This window comes from Myotis yumanensis, unplaced genomic scaffold (genome assembly GCF_028538775.1).
Source record: "Myotis yumanensis isolate MYYU_CA2020_CCGP unplaced genomic scaffold, mMyoYum1.0.hap1 SCAF_8, whole genome shotgun sequence".
NCBI lineage: Eukaryota > Metazoa > Chordata > Mammalia > Chiroptera > Vespertilionidae > Myotis > Myotis yumanensis.
Genome location: NW_027223759.1, coordinates 92,396,135 through 92,412,786, shown reverse-complemented (window position 1 = coordinate 92,412,786; position 16,652 = coordinate 92,396,135). Strand labels below are relative to the sequence as shown.

The following is a 16,652-nucleotide window of genomic DNA, read 5'->3' as shown; positions in this document are numbered from 1 at the left end:
CATGGGGGTACAGCTCTGACCTGGGTTACAGCTCTGGCCTGGGGTATAGCTCTGGCCTGGGTTACAGCTATGGCCTGGGGTACAGCTCTGACCTGGGTTACAGCTCTGGCCTGGGCCACAGCTCTGACATGGGGTACAGCTCTGGCCTGGGCTACAGCTCTGGCCTGGGCCACAGCTCTGGCCTGGGTTACAGCTCTGACCTGGGGTACAGCTCTGGCCTGGGGTACAGCTCTGACCTGGGCTACAGCTCTGGCCTGGGGTACAGCTCTGGCCTGGGCTACAGCTCTGACATGGGGGTACAGCTCTGACCTGGGGTAAAGCTCTGGCCTGGGGTACAGCTCTGACATGGGGTACAGCTCTGACCTGGGGTACAGCTATGGCCTGGGGTACAGCTATGGCCTGGGGTACAGCTCTGGCCCGGGCCACAGCTCTGGCCTGGGCTACAGCTCTGGCCTGGGGTACAGCTCTGGCCTGGGGTACAGCTCTGACCTGGGGTACAGCTCTGGCCTGGGGTACAGCTCTGACCTGGGCTACAGCTCTGGCCTGGGCTACAGCTCTGACCTGGGGTACAGCTCTGGCCTGGGCCACAGCTCTGACCTGGGGTACAGCTCTGGCCTGGGCTACAGCTCTGACCTGGCGCTCATCGAGCTCTCGTTGGTCCTCCCTTCCAGGCTAGGGGGCGGCCCGGAGAGCCTTGGGCCGCAGAGCAGGTTGCACAGGGTGTTGCGGAACTTCTCGGCCACAAAAAAGTACATGATGGGGTCCAGGGCCCCGTTGAGGCTGGTGAGGCAGGAGGTGACCCTGTTCCCCAGGGCCAGGGCGCGCCGGGCGGCGCAGGAGGTGCTGCTGCGGTGGCGCAGCACGTAGACGAAACGGTGCACATGGTAGGGCAGGAAGCAGACCAGGAAGATGGCCAGCACCAGGGCGATCGTGCGGACCGCCTTGTTCTTGAGGCGCCTCTCCACACGGGGGCCCTGCCGCAGGCTGTGGATGATCAGCAGGTAGCAGGTAACCGTGGTGACGAATGGGAAGGTGAAGGCCACAGCCAGGGAGGCGAGCGCGTGGGGGGAGGCCTTCTCCCGGTACAGTTGCAGGCAGACGACTGTGTTGTTGGTCCTCACGGTCTGTGGGCTCACCAGCAGTGGGGCCATGGCCACGGCCACCACCACCCAGAGGAAGGCGCAGGCCAGGTGAGCATAGAGGGGCCTGCGGAGCTTGAGGGACTTGACGGGGTGCACAATGGCCAGGAAGCGGTCGGCGCTGATGCAGGTGAGGAAGTAGATGCTGGCGTACATGTTGAGGTAGAAGAGGAAGCCGGTGAGGCGGCATGGGATTTCCCCGAAGGGCCAGTGGCTCCCCGAGAAGTGGTAGACCAGGCGCGTGGGCAGGACCAGCACGCAGGACAGGTCTGCCACAGCCAGGTGCAGCAGGAACACGTCGGCAGGGGTGCCTGCCCGGCGGTCCCGGAGGAAAAGCCACAAGGCCAGGGCATTGCCCACAAAAGCCAGCAGGAAATCCAGGAGGTAGAAGGAGGCTAAGAGCGCGTTCTCCAGCTGCGTCTCCTGGCCACACTGGTCCGCAGCCGCCAGGGAAGCGTTGGTTGCCAGACCGGAGGCCCCCTTGAGGCCATTCATGCTTCGGCCGGAGGCAGAGCCCGGACGAGCCTGGAGGAAGAGAGGACGACCTGGTAGCGCGCCGCCCTGCGTGGAGGCCTGGGGACACCTGGTCCATCTGCCAGGGGCTTTCTGAACGTCACCAAGAAGCACAACAGAACCAGGCCTGGAGCTTTCTGGCTGCTGTGGGTCGCACCGGCCCGTGCGAAGGCTCTGCCAGGGGCGGGGCAGGGGCGGACTACATTGTCTCAGACCCCGCAGAGTCAGCCCTGGTGGGTGGGGAGCCAGCCAGTGTGTCTGAGGCTCTGGGGGCGGGAGGACTGGGAGGGATCCTCAGGTGTGCTGTCTGAGGGCAGGGCGGTACGTGGGCCCTGAGCCCCATTCCTGGTGGGCAGGGAAGTAGGTTACCTGGTCCCAAAAGCCTCCCGTGCGGAGCCCTGCTGGCTCCTCTCCGGCTCCCTGAGTCCAGCCCCCCTGGCGCCCACCTGCAGCCTGGGCACTTCCCCCAGGGCGGTGGTGTGGAGTGTGGCCGCTTGTGCCTTCTCTCCTGCCAGCCCCTGACCACAGCTCCGGTGCCTGCCATAGAGGAGGGTCACTAGCAACGCAGTGTGGGCCGTGTCCCAGGGGCCAGAGGCCTGCATTTTGAGTCCCAGGACCCCGAGAGGTCAGGCGGGGAGCACACTTGTCTGCCAGGCCTCACTGCCTGCCCGACCCACACGGGAGGCTAGGGCCAGCCTGGGCAGCAGCTGTTTCACAGCTGGCAAGCCTGGTTCTCTCCCCCACAGACAGGGTAACATGCTCAAAAGGTAGGTCCCACCCAAACACCCGACCCCCTCCCAGGACTGGAGGGGGAGGTGCAGCAGGAGAGGGCTGGTCCAGGAGGCCCGGCCCCTGCTGCTCGTGCCCTGGGGTGCTCACAAGCTCTCCCGGAGGCTCCTGGCCTGGGGGTGGGACTGCAGGGCAGGAGAGGGGCTGTTCGCAGAAGCGCCTCCCAGCAGCCGGAGGGCGGGCTGCTCTCCTGGCTGAGCCTGACTCTGCTGAGCAGCCCGGAACCTGGAGCAAGTCCTTTTAATGCCTGTGTCAGGGCTGGCATGAGGAGTGGCTGTGCCCCAGGGGCATGGCCCTGGCTCCTAGCACAGCAGCCCCTTGAGGGGAGGGAGCTGGGGCAGGAACGGACCAGGTTGTGGGGTGCTGGCTCAGCCTGACTTTTCTCATCAGGCCTCCTCAACACGCTGGGCTCCTGAGCTCTGGTCTCACAGAGAGGCTGGGCCCTGGCCAGTGGCCCGGGGACAATGTGAGGGAGAAGGAGGGAGTGGACAGGGACAGTGTGAGTGACAGGAGGGAGTGGACAGGGACAGTGTGAGTGACAGGAGGGAGTGGACAGGGACAGTGTGAGGGAGAAGGAGGGAGTGGACAGGGACAGTGTGAGTGACAGGAGGGAGTGGACAGGGACAGTGTGAGTGACAGGAGGGAGTGGACAGGGACAGTGTGAGTGACAGGAGGGAGTGGACAGGGACAGTGTGAGGGAGAAGGAGGGAGTGGACAGGGACAGTGTGAGTGACAGGAGGGAGTGGACAGGGACAGTGTGAGTGACAGAAGGGAGTGGACAGGGACAGTGTGAGGGAGAAGGAGGGAGTGGACAGGGACAGTGTGAGTGACAGGAGGGAGTGGACAGGGACAGTGTGAGGGAGAAGGAGGGAGTGGACAGGGACAGTGTGAGGGAGAAGGAGGGAGTGGACAGGGACAGTGTGAGTGACAGGAGGGAGTGGACAGGGACAGTGTGAGGGAGAAGGAGGGAGTGGACAGGGACAGTGTGAGTGACAGGAGGGAGTGGACAGGGACAGTGTGAGGGAGAAGGAGGGAGTGGAGAGGGACAGTGTGAGTGACAGGAGGGAGTGGACAGGGACAGTGCGAGTGATAGGAGGGAGTGGACAGGGACAGTGTGAGTGACAGGAGGGAGTGGACAGGGACAGTGTGACAGGAGGGAGTGGACAGGGACAATGTGAGTGACAGGAGGGAGTGGACAGGGACAGTGTGAGTGACAGAAGGGAGTGGACAGGGACAGTGTGAGGGAGAAGGAGGGAGTGGACAGGGACAGTGTGAGTGACAGGAGGGAGTGGACAGGGACAGTGTGAGTGACAGGAGGGAGTGGACAGGGACAGTGTGAGGGAGAAGGAGGGAGTGGACAGGGACAGTGTGAGGGAGAAGGAGGGAGTGGACAGGGACAGTGTGAGGGAGAAGGAGGGAGTGGACAGGGACAGTGTGAGGGAGAAGGAGGGAGTGGACAGGGACAGTGTGAGTGACAGGAGGGAGTGGACAGGGACAGTGTGAGGGAGAAGGAGGGAGTGGACAGGGACAGTGTGAGTGACAGGAGGGAGTGGACAGGGACAGTGTGAGGGAGAAGGAGGGAGTGGACAGGGACAGTGTGAGTGACAGGAGGGAGTGGACAGGGACAGTGTGAGGGAGAAGGAGGGAGTGGACAGGGACAGTGTGAGGGAGAAGGAGGGAGTGGACAGGGACAGTGTGAGGGAGAAGGAGGGAGTGGACAGGGACAGTGTGAGTGACAGGAGGGAGTGGACAGGGACAGTGTGAGTGACAGGAGGGAGTGGACAGGGACAGTGTGAGTGACAGGAGGGAGTGGACAGGGACAGTGTGAGTGACAGGAGGGAGTGGACAGGGACAGTGTGAGGGAGAAGGAGGGAGTGGACAGGGACAGTGTGAGGGAGAAGGAGGGAGTGGACAGGGACAGTGTGAGTGACAGGAGGGAGTGGACAGGGACAGTGTGAGTGACAGGAGGGAGTGGACAGGGACAATGTGAGTGACAGGAGGGAGTGGACAGGGACAGTGTGAGGGAGAAGGAGGGAGCAGAGCCTCTGATGGCCTCAAGGGAAGGAGGGAGTGTAAAGCTAATTATATCACGTTTTTTAGTTTGTGAAGTCACCCGTGTTGCTCCCCACCCAAATGATCTCCTCTGGCTCCAGAGAATTGCAGGATGCCTGAGGTTTGCATTTGGAGATGGTTTTCCTGCTGTTTCCAAGTGTGTGTGACCTGTGTGTCAGGGAGGCAGGGATGCTGGCGGAGAGGCTGGGGCCATGTGAGTGGGGCCTTTGCAGCCCAGGGATGAGGGAGGGCTGCTGAGAGGCAAGCTGGGCGCCCTCCCTGTGTTAGCCGTTAGCCTTCACACCTCCAGGCCACGCCCAGCAGGCCCTTCCTGCAGACTGCTCCTGGCTGGCTCTCTGCTCTGCGGGCACAGTCCTCAGAGGCAGGCCTCAGGGACCCGTTCTGCAGAGTAGAAATCTGAGCCTTGAGTGGGGGAAGTTGCCCAAGGTCCCTTGGCCGGGCATTAGCCTGGGAGTTGGAGGTCAGGCTCAGCAGGGACACAGGGCACCACAGGCCTTGCTGCTGGGATGGGCACACAGCCCGCGGCCAGAGCTGGGCGTGGCTGGCTCTCTGCCTGCCAGGACCTGTCGCCTCGCTCAGCGCCTCCGGCATGGGGCCTGGCCCCAGAGCCAGTGACCAAACTTCGGGGGCTCAGCGCAACATGACATGCGGGGTCCTTGTTCAAAAAGTAGGACTGAAGATGGTGACAGCAGCACTCATCTGAGCGTGGGCCTTGCGTTACGGCACAGGCCGCGGGGCCGTGGTGGCCATGCCAGTGCCCGGCTCTGTTTCCTGCCCAGAGCCCTCAGCCTGCTTCCTGCTGAGGGCTGTGTGCGTGCTGCTCTAGACAGAGACGTAGTTTCAAAATGCTTTCAGGCTTGTTTCCCTGTCCCTCCCCGCTAGGAGTCTGATATGGATTTATGCAGGATGGTCTGCATTCAGCTCTCCGCGTGCCGTGCTCAGGGGTGAGGCCGAGGCCTGGAGTGGCCTGGGCAGTGCCACAGGGCGGCAGGGCTGTGAGGAAGGTGAGCGATGGGCAGGTGTGGCATCGTAGGAGGCCTCAGTGCAGTCTGGGCAGGCAGGTGGCCCGCACCGCTCCCTGTGGCTACCTCATCTGGCTCGGGCCGGGCACAGTGGCCCTGTGGTGAGGCGCTGGGCGTCTCGTCGCAGCTGTGGGTCTGTGAGCCGCGTGGGCAGGGACACTGCTAGGGGCCGCTCTGGTTAGACAGGGTGTCTTCGTAGGTAGGTCCCACCACCATCACAGAGGCACCTCAGGGACCCCCACGCTGCCCGCCCGCCCGCCCGCCCACCCTTACCTCTCAGGCTGGCGGCAGGTGGAGACAGGAAGGCTGGGTGCTGAGCTCCTGCAGGCGGCGGGAGGCCAGCTATTTAAGGAGAGGAGGGGAGGTGGCGGCCCCTCTGCCTCTCAAAGGCCGCTTCATCCCCAAGGGTCCCTTGTGCTGGGCCCTCCTAGGCCCTGCTGCCGCGGGGTTGTGAGTATCCAGTGTGTCCCCGGGCCCTCGCCCCAGCTGGGCCCAAGCATCACAGAGGCCGAGTGTGCCTGTTCTGGAAGCTGCTGCATGGTGCGGGCGGGTGCGGGCTGCTGGGACTGACAGACACAACTAGACGTTTCAGAAGGGGACAATTTCCTACCACTGGGGGTGTGTGGGGAGGGTCTGGCTGCCATGGCAACTGGCTCAGGCTCCCAAGCCTGCATGGGAGACAGTGGGGGGGGGGGGGGGCTCGCGAATAGGGTGGGGGGAGGCTGGGGAACTTGTTTGCTGAATGAGGGGATCTTTTCAGGACACCTGGTGTGGGGTCCCTGTGTCTTTCCCAGATAATTAGCCTCCATTTGGGCATCAGTCACTGCCTTTATCTTGCCGGGCCAGCTGCAGCAGCCTTATAATGGCGCTGTCTGCACCACGGCGGCTCAGCTGGCCAGGCCACGCCGGCTCCTCTCCCGGGAGGCTGCCCACCGCCCACTGGCCCCCAAGACCTCTGGGGGCTCAGGCTGGGACCCTCACGCAGGGCGGCTCCTCCATCTTTCCATGTCTGGGGCCGGGCACCAAGCCACCATTTTTAATTTCAGAAGACTTTTAAATGTTTTAGTTAAAATGTGAGATATGTTTGTAGCCACCTTGTGGAGTAGCTACCTTAAACTTGTACTGCCTTAGCCTGCTGGTCGCGGGCCCTGCCCCCTGCAGACCTACGCAGCTCAGGAGGTGGGGGAGCTCGCCAGCTATAAGCCACCAGGAAGTGGCAGACAGGACTCGAACCCCAGCGTGTGTGACCCAGCACGTCGCTGTGTGGGTGCTCGTGCGCTTTGTCCTGTTTTTCTGTTGCACCTCGATGCTGGAATTCTTGGGCTCCATCTTCATTCCATCTGGATAAATACTCTCCAGGTCGCCTTCAGGTGTGCAGGGGTCAGGCCCGCCAAAACACATTGCTCATCCGGGGTTCTGTCAGGAAGGAGAGCTGGGCTCCTCGAGGCTGCCTGCCGGGAGCCCGGGGCGGTGTGGGACGGGTCCGCCCGCCATGCCCAGGAGGGTGCTCTGGAAGAGCTGGTTCACACTGGTTCGAGATGAGGGTGTCGCTGGCTGCCCTGAGCAGGGCATTCTGTGGTTGGGGTGACTGCCCACAGTCTTTGAGGTCATTGCAACAGAGTCGTGGGGAGTTGTGCTAATTTCTGTAGCTTTGAAAAAAAAATTACCCCGTTTGGGTTGAATGTTGTTCTAATGATAAAAGAACCCACCAGTCTGTGTGTGGGAGGCAGCACGCATGGTGGGCAGGGCCAGCTGCCTGCGTTGAGAGAGTGGCCTTGCCCAGGCCTGCTATGTCAGGGGCCGGGGGGCTGGGTGAAAGTGGGGTGAGGAAAGCTTCAAGGATCTGGGGCCTGAAAGGGGCAAAACCTTAGTCACAGAGCTGAAGGCCGAAGGCCGTGGACGGGCAGAGCGCCTGGGTCGCAGGCCGAGCAGCTCCCAGCCTTGGTCTGGCCGTGCTGCCCCGGGGGGGATGCCCGCCCTCTCCTGTCTCTGCCTGTGTTCACTCCCCTGCCACAGGCTCCTCTGGAGCTGCTGCCCGCGAGGCAGCACGGCCTGGAGCCTGGCGCTGAGCAAGTGGCTGCGGGGGCACTCACTCGAGCCCCTTGCCATTCATGCCACCGGGAGATAGGACAGAGACCAGGGCAGAGAGCAGTGCTGAACAGCGTCGAGCCCAGACCCAGGGAGGAGCAGGCCCTGCCCCAGGACCTGCCCACCCACCTGCCGAGAGCCGACTGCACTGGACTCCTGCCCTGCCCACAAAGGGGCCTGAGCATGAGGGGCAGCCCTCGATGACCAGGGGCACCTGGGATCGGGTGGATTGGGAGCCTGGAGGGGGGGCACGTGCCTCAGGAGCTTGCAGATGGAGGCCGGCAGGGAGGAGTGGGGTGCTGGGCCTCTGGACATCTTGGCCTGGGGACCCGGCACCCTGAGGCCAGGGGAGCAGAGCCATGCTGGTTTATCTCCGTGGCGGCCACAGCCGCTGCCCAGGGCAGGGGCAGCACCAGGACCCCGAGGCCTCACGGAGGAGCCTGTGGTGACATCTCCCGGGGGGGTGCCTCCGCTGGCACCTCGGCTCCTCGCACACGGAGCCTGCAGATGCACTGCCCCTGTGGCGGCCCCAGAGGAAGGGCGGCCCCTCCCGGACGCTCTGCCGGACATGCGGGGTGTGGCTGATAGTGACCATGTAACCACTCATGCCTGCTGGGGACATTTGAAAATAAACTAATTTTTTAGCAGAAGTCAGTGAAATGTCTACTCTTGTCCACACAATGTCCTGGGCTCAAAAGACGGGGAGAGAAGAACCCTTATGTTCGCTGCTCCGTCCTGAACGCGGGCCCTGGCCACGGTGGGGAGGGGAGGGTGGGAGGGTGGGGGGACAGGAGGGGCTCTGCTTCAGGAGGCGGCTGGCTTCTGAGAGGTGGGGTGTGGGCATCTCCCAATGCCTGTCACTGCCCACAGACACCTGTGCCGGCCCTGCCACAGCCGGGAGAAGGCCAAGGGCCTGGGCAAGCATGTCTGCCAGCGGTGCCACCTGGTCATCGAGGAGCAGCCCCTCATGTTCAGGAATGACGCCTACCACCCCGACCACTTCAGCTGCACCCACTGCAGGTACTGGGCGTGGTGGGCAGGGGCAGGCCGAGGAGTGGATACCTGGGGGCAAGAGGACCCTCGCTCCAGGTTATGAGGGCTGGGCCCCCAATGGGGCTGACAGCAGAGACTCAAAGGCAGGGGGCAGGGTTAGGAGGGTGCTGCTGGTGAGAGAGGTGGAGAGGGAAGAGAGGCTGCGAGAGGTGCAGAGAGGGCCTGAGAACACGCTGCTGGGACTTGGCAGCGAGGTCAGCCGCCCTCTGCACATGCTGTGCCCGAGCCTGAGGTCCGGGAGCTGCCTGCCCAGGTACTGCCCCTCGGGCTGGCACTGCCAGGACTCCTGCAGGTGGGCCTCCGGGGCTCATACAGGTGGGTCAGGGGCTCATACAGGTGGGCCTCAGGGGCTCCTGCAGGTGGGCCTCCGGGGCTCATACAGGTGGGCCTCCGGGGCTCATACAGGTGGGTCAGGGGCTCATACAGGTGGGCCTCAGGGGCTCCTGCAGGTGGGCCTCAGGAGCTCATAGAGGTGGGCCTCAGGGGCTCATACAGGTGGGTCAGGGGCTCATACAGGTGGGTCAGGGGCTCATACAGGTGGGTCAGGGGCTCATACAGGTGGGCCTCAGGGGCTCATACAGGTGGGCCTTACGGGCTCATACAGGTGGGTCAGGGGCTCATACAGGTGGGCCTTAGGGGCTCATACAGGTGGGCCAGGGGCTCATACAGGTGGGCCTCAGGGGCTCCTGCAGGTGGGCCTCCGGGGCTCATACAGGTGGGCCTTACGGGCTCATACAGGTGGGTCAGGGGGCTCATACAGGTGGGCCTCAGGGGCTCATACAGGTGGGTCAGGGGCTCCTGCAGGTGGGCCTCAGGGGCTCATACAGGTGGGTCAGGGGCTCATACAGGTGGGCCTCAGGGGCTCCTGCAGGTGGGCCTCAGGGGCTCATAGAGGTGGGTCAGGGGCTCATACAGGTGGGCCTCAGGGGCTCATACAGGTGGGTCAGGGGCTCATACAGGTGGGCCTCTGGGGCTCATACAGGTGGGCCTCAGGGGCTCATACAGGTGGGTCAGGGGCTCATACAGGTGGGCCTCAGGGGCTCATACAGGTGGGCCTCTGGGGCTCATACAGGTGGGCCTCTGGGGCTCATACAGGTGGGTCAGGGGCTCATACAGGTGGGCCTCAGGGGCTCATACAGGTGGGTCAGGGGCTCCTGCAGGTGGGCCTCAGGGGCTCATACAGGTGGGTCAGGGGCTCATACAGGTGGGTCAGGGGCTCATACAGGTGGGTCAGGGGCTCATAGAGGTGGGCCTCAGGGGCTCCTGCAGGTGGGCCTCAGGGGCTCATAGAGGTGGGTCAGGGGCTCATACAGGTGGGCCTCAGGGGCTCATACAGGTGGGCCTCTGGGGCTCATACAGGTGGGTCAGGGGCTCATACAGGTGGGCCTCAGGGGCTCATAGAGGTGGGTCAGGGGCTCCTGCAGGTGGGCCTCAGGGGCTCATACAGGTGGGTCAGGGGCTCATACAGGTGGGCCTCAGGGGCTCATACAGGTGGGTCAGGGGCTCCTGCAGGTGGGCCTCAGGGGCTCATACAGGTGGGTCAGGGGCTCATACAGGTGGGTCAGGGGGCTCATAGATGTGGGCCTCAGGGGCTCATACAGGTGGGTCAGGGGCTCATACAGGTGGGCCTCAGGGGCTCCTGCAGGTGGGCCTCAGGGGCTCATACAGTTGGGTCAGGGGCTCATACAGGTGGGTCAGGGGCTCATACAGGTGGGCCTCAGGGGCTCCTGCAGGTGGGCCTCAGGGGCTCATACAGGTGGGTCAGGGGGCTCATACAGGTGGGTCAGGGGCTCATACAGGTGGGCCTCAGGGGCTCATAGAGGTGGGCCTCAGGGGCTCATACAGGTGGGTCAGGGGCTCATACAGGTGGGCCTCAGGGGCTCATACAGGTGGGCCTCAGGGGCTCATAGAGGTGGGCCTCAGGGGCTCATACAGGTGGGTCAGGGGCTCATACAGGTGGGCCTCAGGGGCTCATACAGGTGGGCCTCTGGGGCTCATACAGGTGGGCCTCAGGGGCTCATACAGGTGGCCTCTGGGGCTCATACAGGTGGGTCAGGGGCTCATACAGGTGGGCCTCTGGGGCTCATACAGGTGGGTCAGGGGGCTCATACAGGTGGGTCAGGGGCTCATAGAGGTGGGCCTCAGGGGCTCATACAGGTGGCCTCAGGGGCTCATACAGGTGGGTCAGGGGCTCATACAGGTGGGCCTCTGGGGCTCATACAGGTGGGTCAGGGGCTCATAGAGGTGGGCCTCAGGGGCTCATACAGGTGGCCTCAGGGGCTCATACAGGTGGGTCAGGGGCTCATACAGGTGGGCCTCTGGGGCTCATACAGGTGGGCCTCAGGGGCTCATACAGGTGGGTCAGGGGCTCATACAGGTGGGCCTCTGGGGCTCATACAGGTGGGTCAGGGGGCTCATACAGGTGGGCCTCAGGGGCTCCTGCAGGTGGGGCCTCAGGGGCTCATACAGGTGGGTCAGGGGCTCATAGAGGTGGGCCTCAGGGGCTCCTGCAGGTGGGTCAGGGGCTCATACAGGTGGGTCAGGGGCTCATACAGGTGGGCCTTAGGGGCTCATACAGGTGGGCCAGGGGCTCATACAGGTGGGCCTCAGGGGCTCCTGCAGGTGGGCCTCCGGGGCTCATACAGGTGGGCCTTACGGGCTCATACAGGTGGGTCAGGGGCTCATACAGGTGGGCCCTCAGGGGCTCATACAGGTGGGTCAGGGGCTCCTGCAGGTGGGCCTCAGGGGCTCATACAGGTGGGTCAGGGGCTCATACAGGTGGGCCTCAGGGGCTCCTGCAGGTGGGCCTCAGGGGCTCATAGAGGTGGGTCAGGGCTCATACAGGTGGGCCTCAGGGGCTCATACAGGTGGGTCAGGGGCTCATACAGGTGGGCCTCTGGGGCTCATACAGGTGGGCCTCAGGGGCTCATACAGGTGGGTCAGGGGCTCATACAGGTGGGCCTCAGGGGCTCATACAGGTGGGTCTCTGGGGCTCATACAGGTGGGCCTCTGGGGCTCATACAGGTGGGTCAGGGGCTCATACAGGTGGGCCTCAGGGGCTCATACAGGTGGGTCAGGGGCTCCTGCAGGTGGGCCTCAGGGGCTCATACAGGTGGGTCAGGGGCTCATACAGGTGGGTCAGGGGCTCATAGAGGTGGGCCTCAGGGGCTCCTGCAGGTGGGCCTCAGGGGCTCATAGAGGTGGGTCAGGGGCTCATACAGGTGGGCCTCAGGGGCTCATACAGGTGGGCCTCTGGGGCTCATACAGGTGGGTCAGGGGGCTCATAGAGGTGGGTCAGGGGCTCATACAGGTGGGCCTCAGGGGCTCCTGCAGGTGGGCCTCAGGGGCTCATACAGGTGGGCCTCAGGGGCTCATACAGGTGGGTCAGGGGCTCATACAGGTGGGTCAGGGCTCATACAGGTGGGCCTCAGGGGCTCATACAGGTGGGTCAGGGGCTCATACAGGTGGGTCAGGGCTCATACAGGTGGGTCAGGGGTTCATACAGGTGGGCCTCAGGGGCTCATACAGGTGGGTCAGGGGCTCATACAGGTGGGTCAGGGGCTCATACAGGTGGGCCTCAGGGGCTCATACAGGTGGGTCAGGGGCTCATACAGGTGGGTCAGGGGCTCATACAGGTGAGCCTCAGGGGCTCATACAGGTGGGTCAGGGGCTCATACAGGTGGGCCTCAGGGGCTCATACAGGTGGGTCAGGGGCTCATACAGGTGGGCCTCAGGGGCTCATACAGGTGGGTCAGGGGCTCATACAGGTGGGCCTCTGGGGCTCATACAGGTGGGTCAGGGGGCTCATACAGGTGGGCCTTAGGGGCTCATACAGGTGGGCCTTAGGGGGCTCCTGCAGGTGGACCCTGGGGAGGGCAGGGGGCCTCACGGCTCTGGGCTGCCTTTAGGAAGGAGCTGACCGCTGAGGCCCGGGAACTGAAGGGGGAGCTCTACTGCCTGCCGTGCCACGACAAGATGGGAGTCCCCATCTGCGGAGCCTGCCGCCGGCCCATCGAGGGCCGCGTGGTCAATGCGCTGGGCAAGCAGTGGCATGTGGAGGTGAGCGAGCTGCGGCGGGAGGGTGCCCGCTCTTGGCCACCTTCCTCTGCATCCTGCCTGGCGCCAGCTCTTCTGTGTGCATGGGGACCCCTCCCTCCCCCCCCCCCCCCCCCTCCCGCCGTGGTGGCCTTCTAGAAGACTCCGGGGTCCTGGGTATGAGGGATTGTGGCTGACGTCATGGGCTGTCTGCAGCCCTGTGGGCCCAGATGCTGAATGTGCCTGCTGGGGCCCCAGGTGCCCCCCGGCGGCGCCCGGAGGACGCCCTGCGCTGTGGCTCTATGTGGACGGCACTGCCCGCTCCGCCTGAAGCTCTGCCTGGCGGCATCTTTGGGACGTGCCTGAGGGAGGTCTGACCCAGCCCCCGGTGGCTGGGTCCTCGCCCCAAGGGAAGGAGCCTCCCCAGGGGCTCCATGCAAACAACAGAGCAGCCCCCACAACACAGCGCACGCAGGCCCCGGCCCCACACCCGGGGTCAAGGTTGCTGGGGTGGAGCCGGCCCAGAGGGGACGGCTGTGCAGATCGCTCACTGGGCATTAGGGGAGGCGTGGGGTCTCCTGACCCAGGGGCGGTCCCTGGATGGTAGCAGCCCCCTTGCCCCGAACCTGGGTCCCCAGCAAGGCACTCCGCCCCCTGGTCCTGTCTCGGGTCACTGCTCAGGCCTGAGCTGCCCGCCCCTCCCCCCCAGCACTTTGTCTGTGCCAAGTGCGAGAAGCCATTCCGGGGGCACCGGCACTACGAGAGGAAGGGCCTGGCCTATTGCGAGACCCACTACAGCCAGGTGAGGCGCGGCCCGCAGGCTGCAGACACGGGCAGGCCTGCCCTGGGCCTGGGCTGGGCTGGGAGGGCAGGGAGGCTGCTGGAAGGCTGCGGGCAGGGGGGGTGGGGGGGGGCGGGCGGGCAGCCTCGGCGGCCCTCTCTGCCTGTCCTCACTCGAGAAGCGGCCCCTGCAGCCAGGCCTGTGCCCTGTGCCATCCCCTCCCGCTCCCGCTATGCCCCGCAAGCTGCCGGCTGCTCTGGTGAGAAGCCTGGCCACACCTTCAGGACAGCAGAGGAGCCAAGGGGCATTGGGGGTCCCTCTCAGGAGCGATTGTGATGGGCCAGGGGTGCCCTCGCCGGAGGCGTGAGGCTGTATCCTGGCAGGAGGGCCCAGAGCCCCAGGTGGGAGGCTGAGAGCGTTGGGGGGAAGAGCCATCGCATCCCCTGGCCCTGGCTGGGACACCACTGCCTGTGTGGTGTGACATCTGCCTGGTCCGCAGCTCTTTGGGGACGTCTGCTACAGCTGCAGCCATGTGATCGAGGGTGACGGTAAGGCTTCTGCCCACGTGCCCCCACCCCCTCCCGCCCTCTTCCCTGCTGTCCCTCTGGGCTGTGGGACCTGCAGCTGTGGGCCCAGCTGCCCCCCTCTGAGCTGGGCCTGGGTGGCCTGGGAGAGGCTGCTGAGCCTGGCCCTCTGCCCTCACAGTGCTGTCAGCCCTCAACAAGGCCTGGTTGTGCCAGCTGCTTCTCCTGCTCTGCCTGCCACAGCAAGCTCACCCTCAAGTAAGTGCTGTGGCCCCAGGTGCTGGGTGCATGGGCACGGCCCTGCCTCTCCTTAGGCCTCCCCTGGGCACTGTGGGAGGAGGAGGAGGAGCACTATGGGAGGAGGAAGAGGGGCACTGTGGGAGGAGGAGGAGGAGCACTCTGGGAGGAGGAGGAGGGGCACTATGGGAGGAGGAGGAGGGGCAGTGTGGGAGGAGGAAGAGGGGCACTGTGGGAGGAGGAGGAGGAGGAGCACTGTGGGAGGAGGAGGAGGGGCACTATGGGAGGAGGAGGAGGAGGAGCACTGTGGGAGGAGGAGGAGGGGCACTATGGGAGGAGGAAGAGGGGCACTGTGGGAGGAGGAAGAGGAGGGGCACTGTGGGAGGAGGAGGAGGAGGAGCACTGTGGGAGGAGGAGGAGGGGCACTATGGAGGAGGAAGAGGGGCACTGTGGGAGGAGGAGGAGGAGGAGCACTGTGGGAGGAGGAGGAGGGGCACTATGGGAGGAGGAGGAGGGGCACTGTGGGAGGAGGAGGAGGAGCACTGTGGGAGGAGGAGGAGGGGGCACTATGGGAGGAGGAGGAAGGGCACTGTGGGAGGAGGAGGAGGAGGAGCACTGTGGGAGGAGGAGGAGGGGGCACTATGGGAGGAGGAGGAAGGGCACTGTGGGAGGAGGAAGAGGGGCACTGTGGGAGGAGGAGGAGGAGGGGCACTGTGGGAGGAGGAGGAGGGGCCACTGTGGGAGGAGGAGGAGGAGGGGCACTGTGGAGGAGGAGGAGGGGCACTGTGGGAGGAGGAGGAGGAGGAGGAGGGTCATTGTGGGAGGAGGAGGAGGGCCTGTGAGGAGCTCAGGTGCTTGAGGCCAGGGAGCCAGGGGTTCTGAGGGTCCTGGTCCGAGAGGAACCTATAGGGGGAGAGGGAGGAGGAGGAAGAGGAGGGGCACTGTGAGAGGAGGAGGAGGAGCACTGTGGGAGGAGGAGGTGGAGGAGGGGCACTGTGGGAGGAGGAGGAGGAGCATTGTGGGAGGAGGAGGAGGAGGGTCATTGTGGGGAGGAGGAGGAGGAGCACTGTGGGAGGAGCAGGAGGAGGGGGCACTGTGGGAGGAGGAGGAGGAGGGGCACTGTGGGAGGAGGAGGAGGGGCACTATGGGAGGAGGAGGAGGGGCACTGTGGGAGGAGGAGGAGGAGGAGCACTATGGGAGGAGGAGGAAGGGCACTGTGGGAGGAGGAAGAGGGGCACTGTGGGAGGAGGAGGAGGAGGAGCACTGTGGGAGGAGGAGGAGGGTCATTGTGGGAGGAGGAGGAGGAGCACTGTGGGAGGAGGAGGAGGGTCATTGTGGGAGGAGGAGGAGGAGGGGCACTGTGGGAGGAGGAGGAGGAGGAGGGGCACTGTGGGAGGAGGAGGAGGGGGCACTGTGGGAGGAGGAGGAGGAGGGGCACTGTGGGAGGAGGAGGAGGGGCACTGTGGAAGGAGGAGGAGGAGGAGCACTGTGGGAGGAGGAGGAGGAGCACTGTGGGAGGAGGAAGAGGGGTACTATGGGAGGAGGAGGAGGAGGAGCACTGTGGGAGGAGGAGGAGGGGCACTATGGGAGGAGGAGGAGGGGCACTGTGGGAGGAGGAGGAGGAGGGTAATTGTGGGAGGAGGAGGAGGGAGCACTGTGGGAGGAGGAGGAGGAGGGGCACTGTGGGAGGAGGAGGAGGGGCATTGTGGGAGGAGGAGGAGGAGGGTCATTGTGGGAGGACGAGGAGGAGGGTCATTATGGGGAGGAGGAGGAGGAGCACTGTGGAAGGAGGAGGGAGGGGCACTGTGGGAGGAGGACGAGGGGCACTGTGGGAGGAGGAGGAGGGTCATTGTGGGAGGAGGAGGAGGAGGGTCATTGTGGGAGGACGAGGAGGAGGAGCACTGTGGTGGAGGAGAAGAGGAGGGGCACTGAGGGAAGAGGAGGAGGAGGGTCATTGTGGGAGGAGGAGGAGGAGGGTCATTGTGGGAGGAGGAGGAGGAGCACTGTGGGAGGAGCAGGAGGAGGGGCACTGTGGGAGGAGGAGGATGAGGGGCACTGTGGGAGGAGGAGGAGGGCCACTGTGGGAGGAGGAGGAGGGGCACTGTGGGAGGAGGAGGAGGGGCACTGTGGGAGGAGGAGGAGGAGGAGGAGGGTCATTGTGGGAGGAGGAGGAGGGCCTGTGAGGAGCTCAGGTGCTTGAGGCCAGGGAGCCAGGGGTTCTGAGGGTCCCGGTCCGAGAGGAACCTATAGGGGGAGAGGGAGGAGGAGGAAGAGGAGGGGCACTGTGAGAGGAGGAGGAGGAGCACTGTGGGAGGAGGAGGTGGAGGAGGGGCACTGTGGGAGGAGGAGGAGGAGCAATGTGGGAGGAGGAGGAGGAGGGTCATTGTGGGAGGAGGAG

The 16,652-nt window shown here is 64.6% G+C and overlaps 2 protein-coding genes across 2 annotated transcripts in view; one reads left to right on the top strand and one right to left on the bottom strand.

Moving 5' to 3' along the window:
• Positions 1–14,294, top strand: part of LIMS2 (LIM zinc finger domain containing 2) — a 35,818-nt gene extending 21,524 nt beyond the window's left edge. The window contains 6 exon segments of the mRNA XM_070423494.1: positions 8,495–8,644; positions 12,586–12,736; positions 13,422–13,514; positions 13,993–14,041; positions 14,199–14,224; positions 14,226–14,294. Of these exon segments, the coding sequence (XP_070279595.1) occupies positions 8,495–8,644; positions 12,586–12,736; positions 13,422–13,514; positions 13,993–14,041; positions 14,199–14,224; positions 14,226–14,279 (523 nt within the window). The 3' untranslated portion in view covers positions 14,280–14,294.
• Positions 621–1,649, bottom strand: GPR17 (G protein-coupled receptor 17). Its single transcript, XM_070423492.1, has one exon. The coding sequence runs from the start codon at positions 1,632–1,634 to the stop codon at positions 621–623; it is 1,014 nt and encodes a 337-aa protein (XP_070279593.1). The 5' UTR covers positions 1,635–1,649.
• Positions 14,295–16,652: the final 2,358 nt, after the last annotated feature.

Bases quoted from the DNA above. Each gene is read 5' to 3' on its own strand.
- GPR17 (XM_070423492.1), bottom strand. From the start codon at position 1,634: ATGAATGGCCTCAAGGGGGCCTCCGGTCTGGCAACCAACGCTTCCCTG.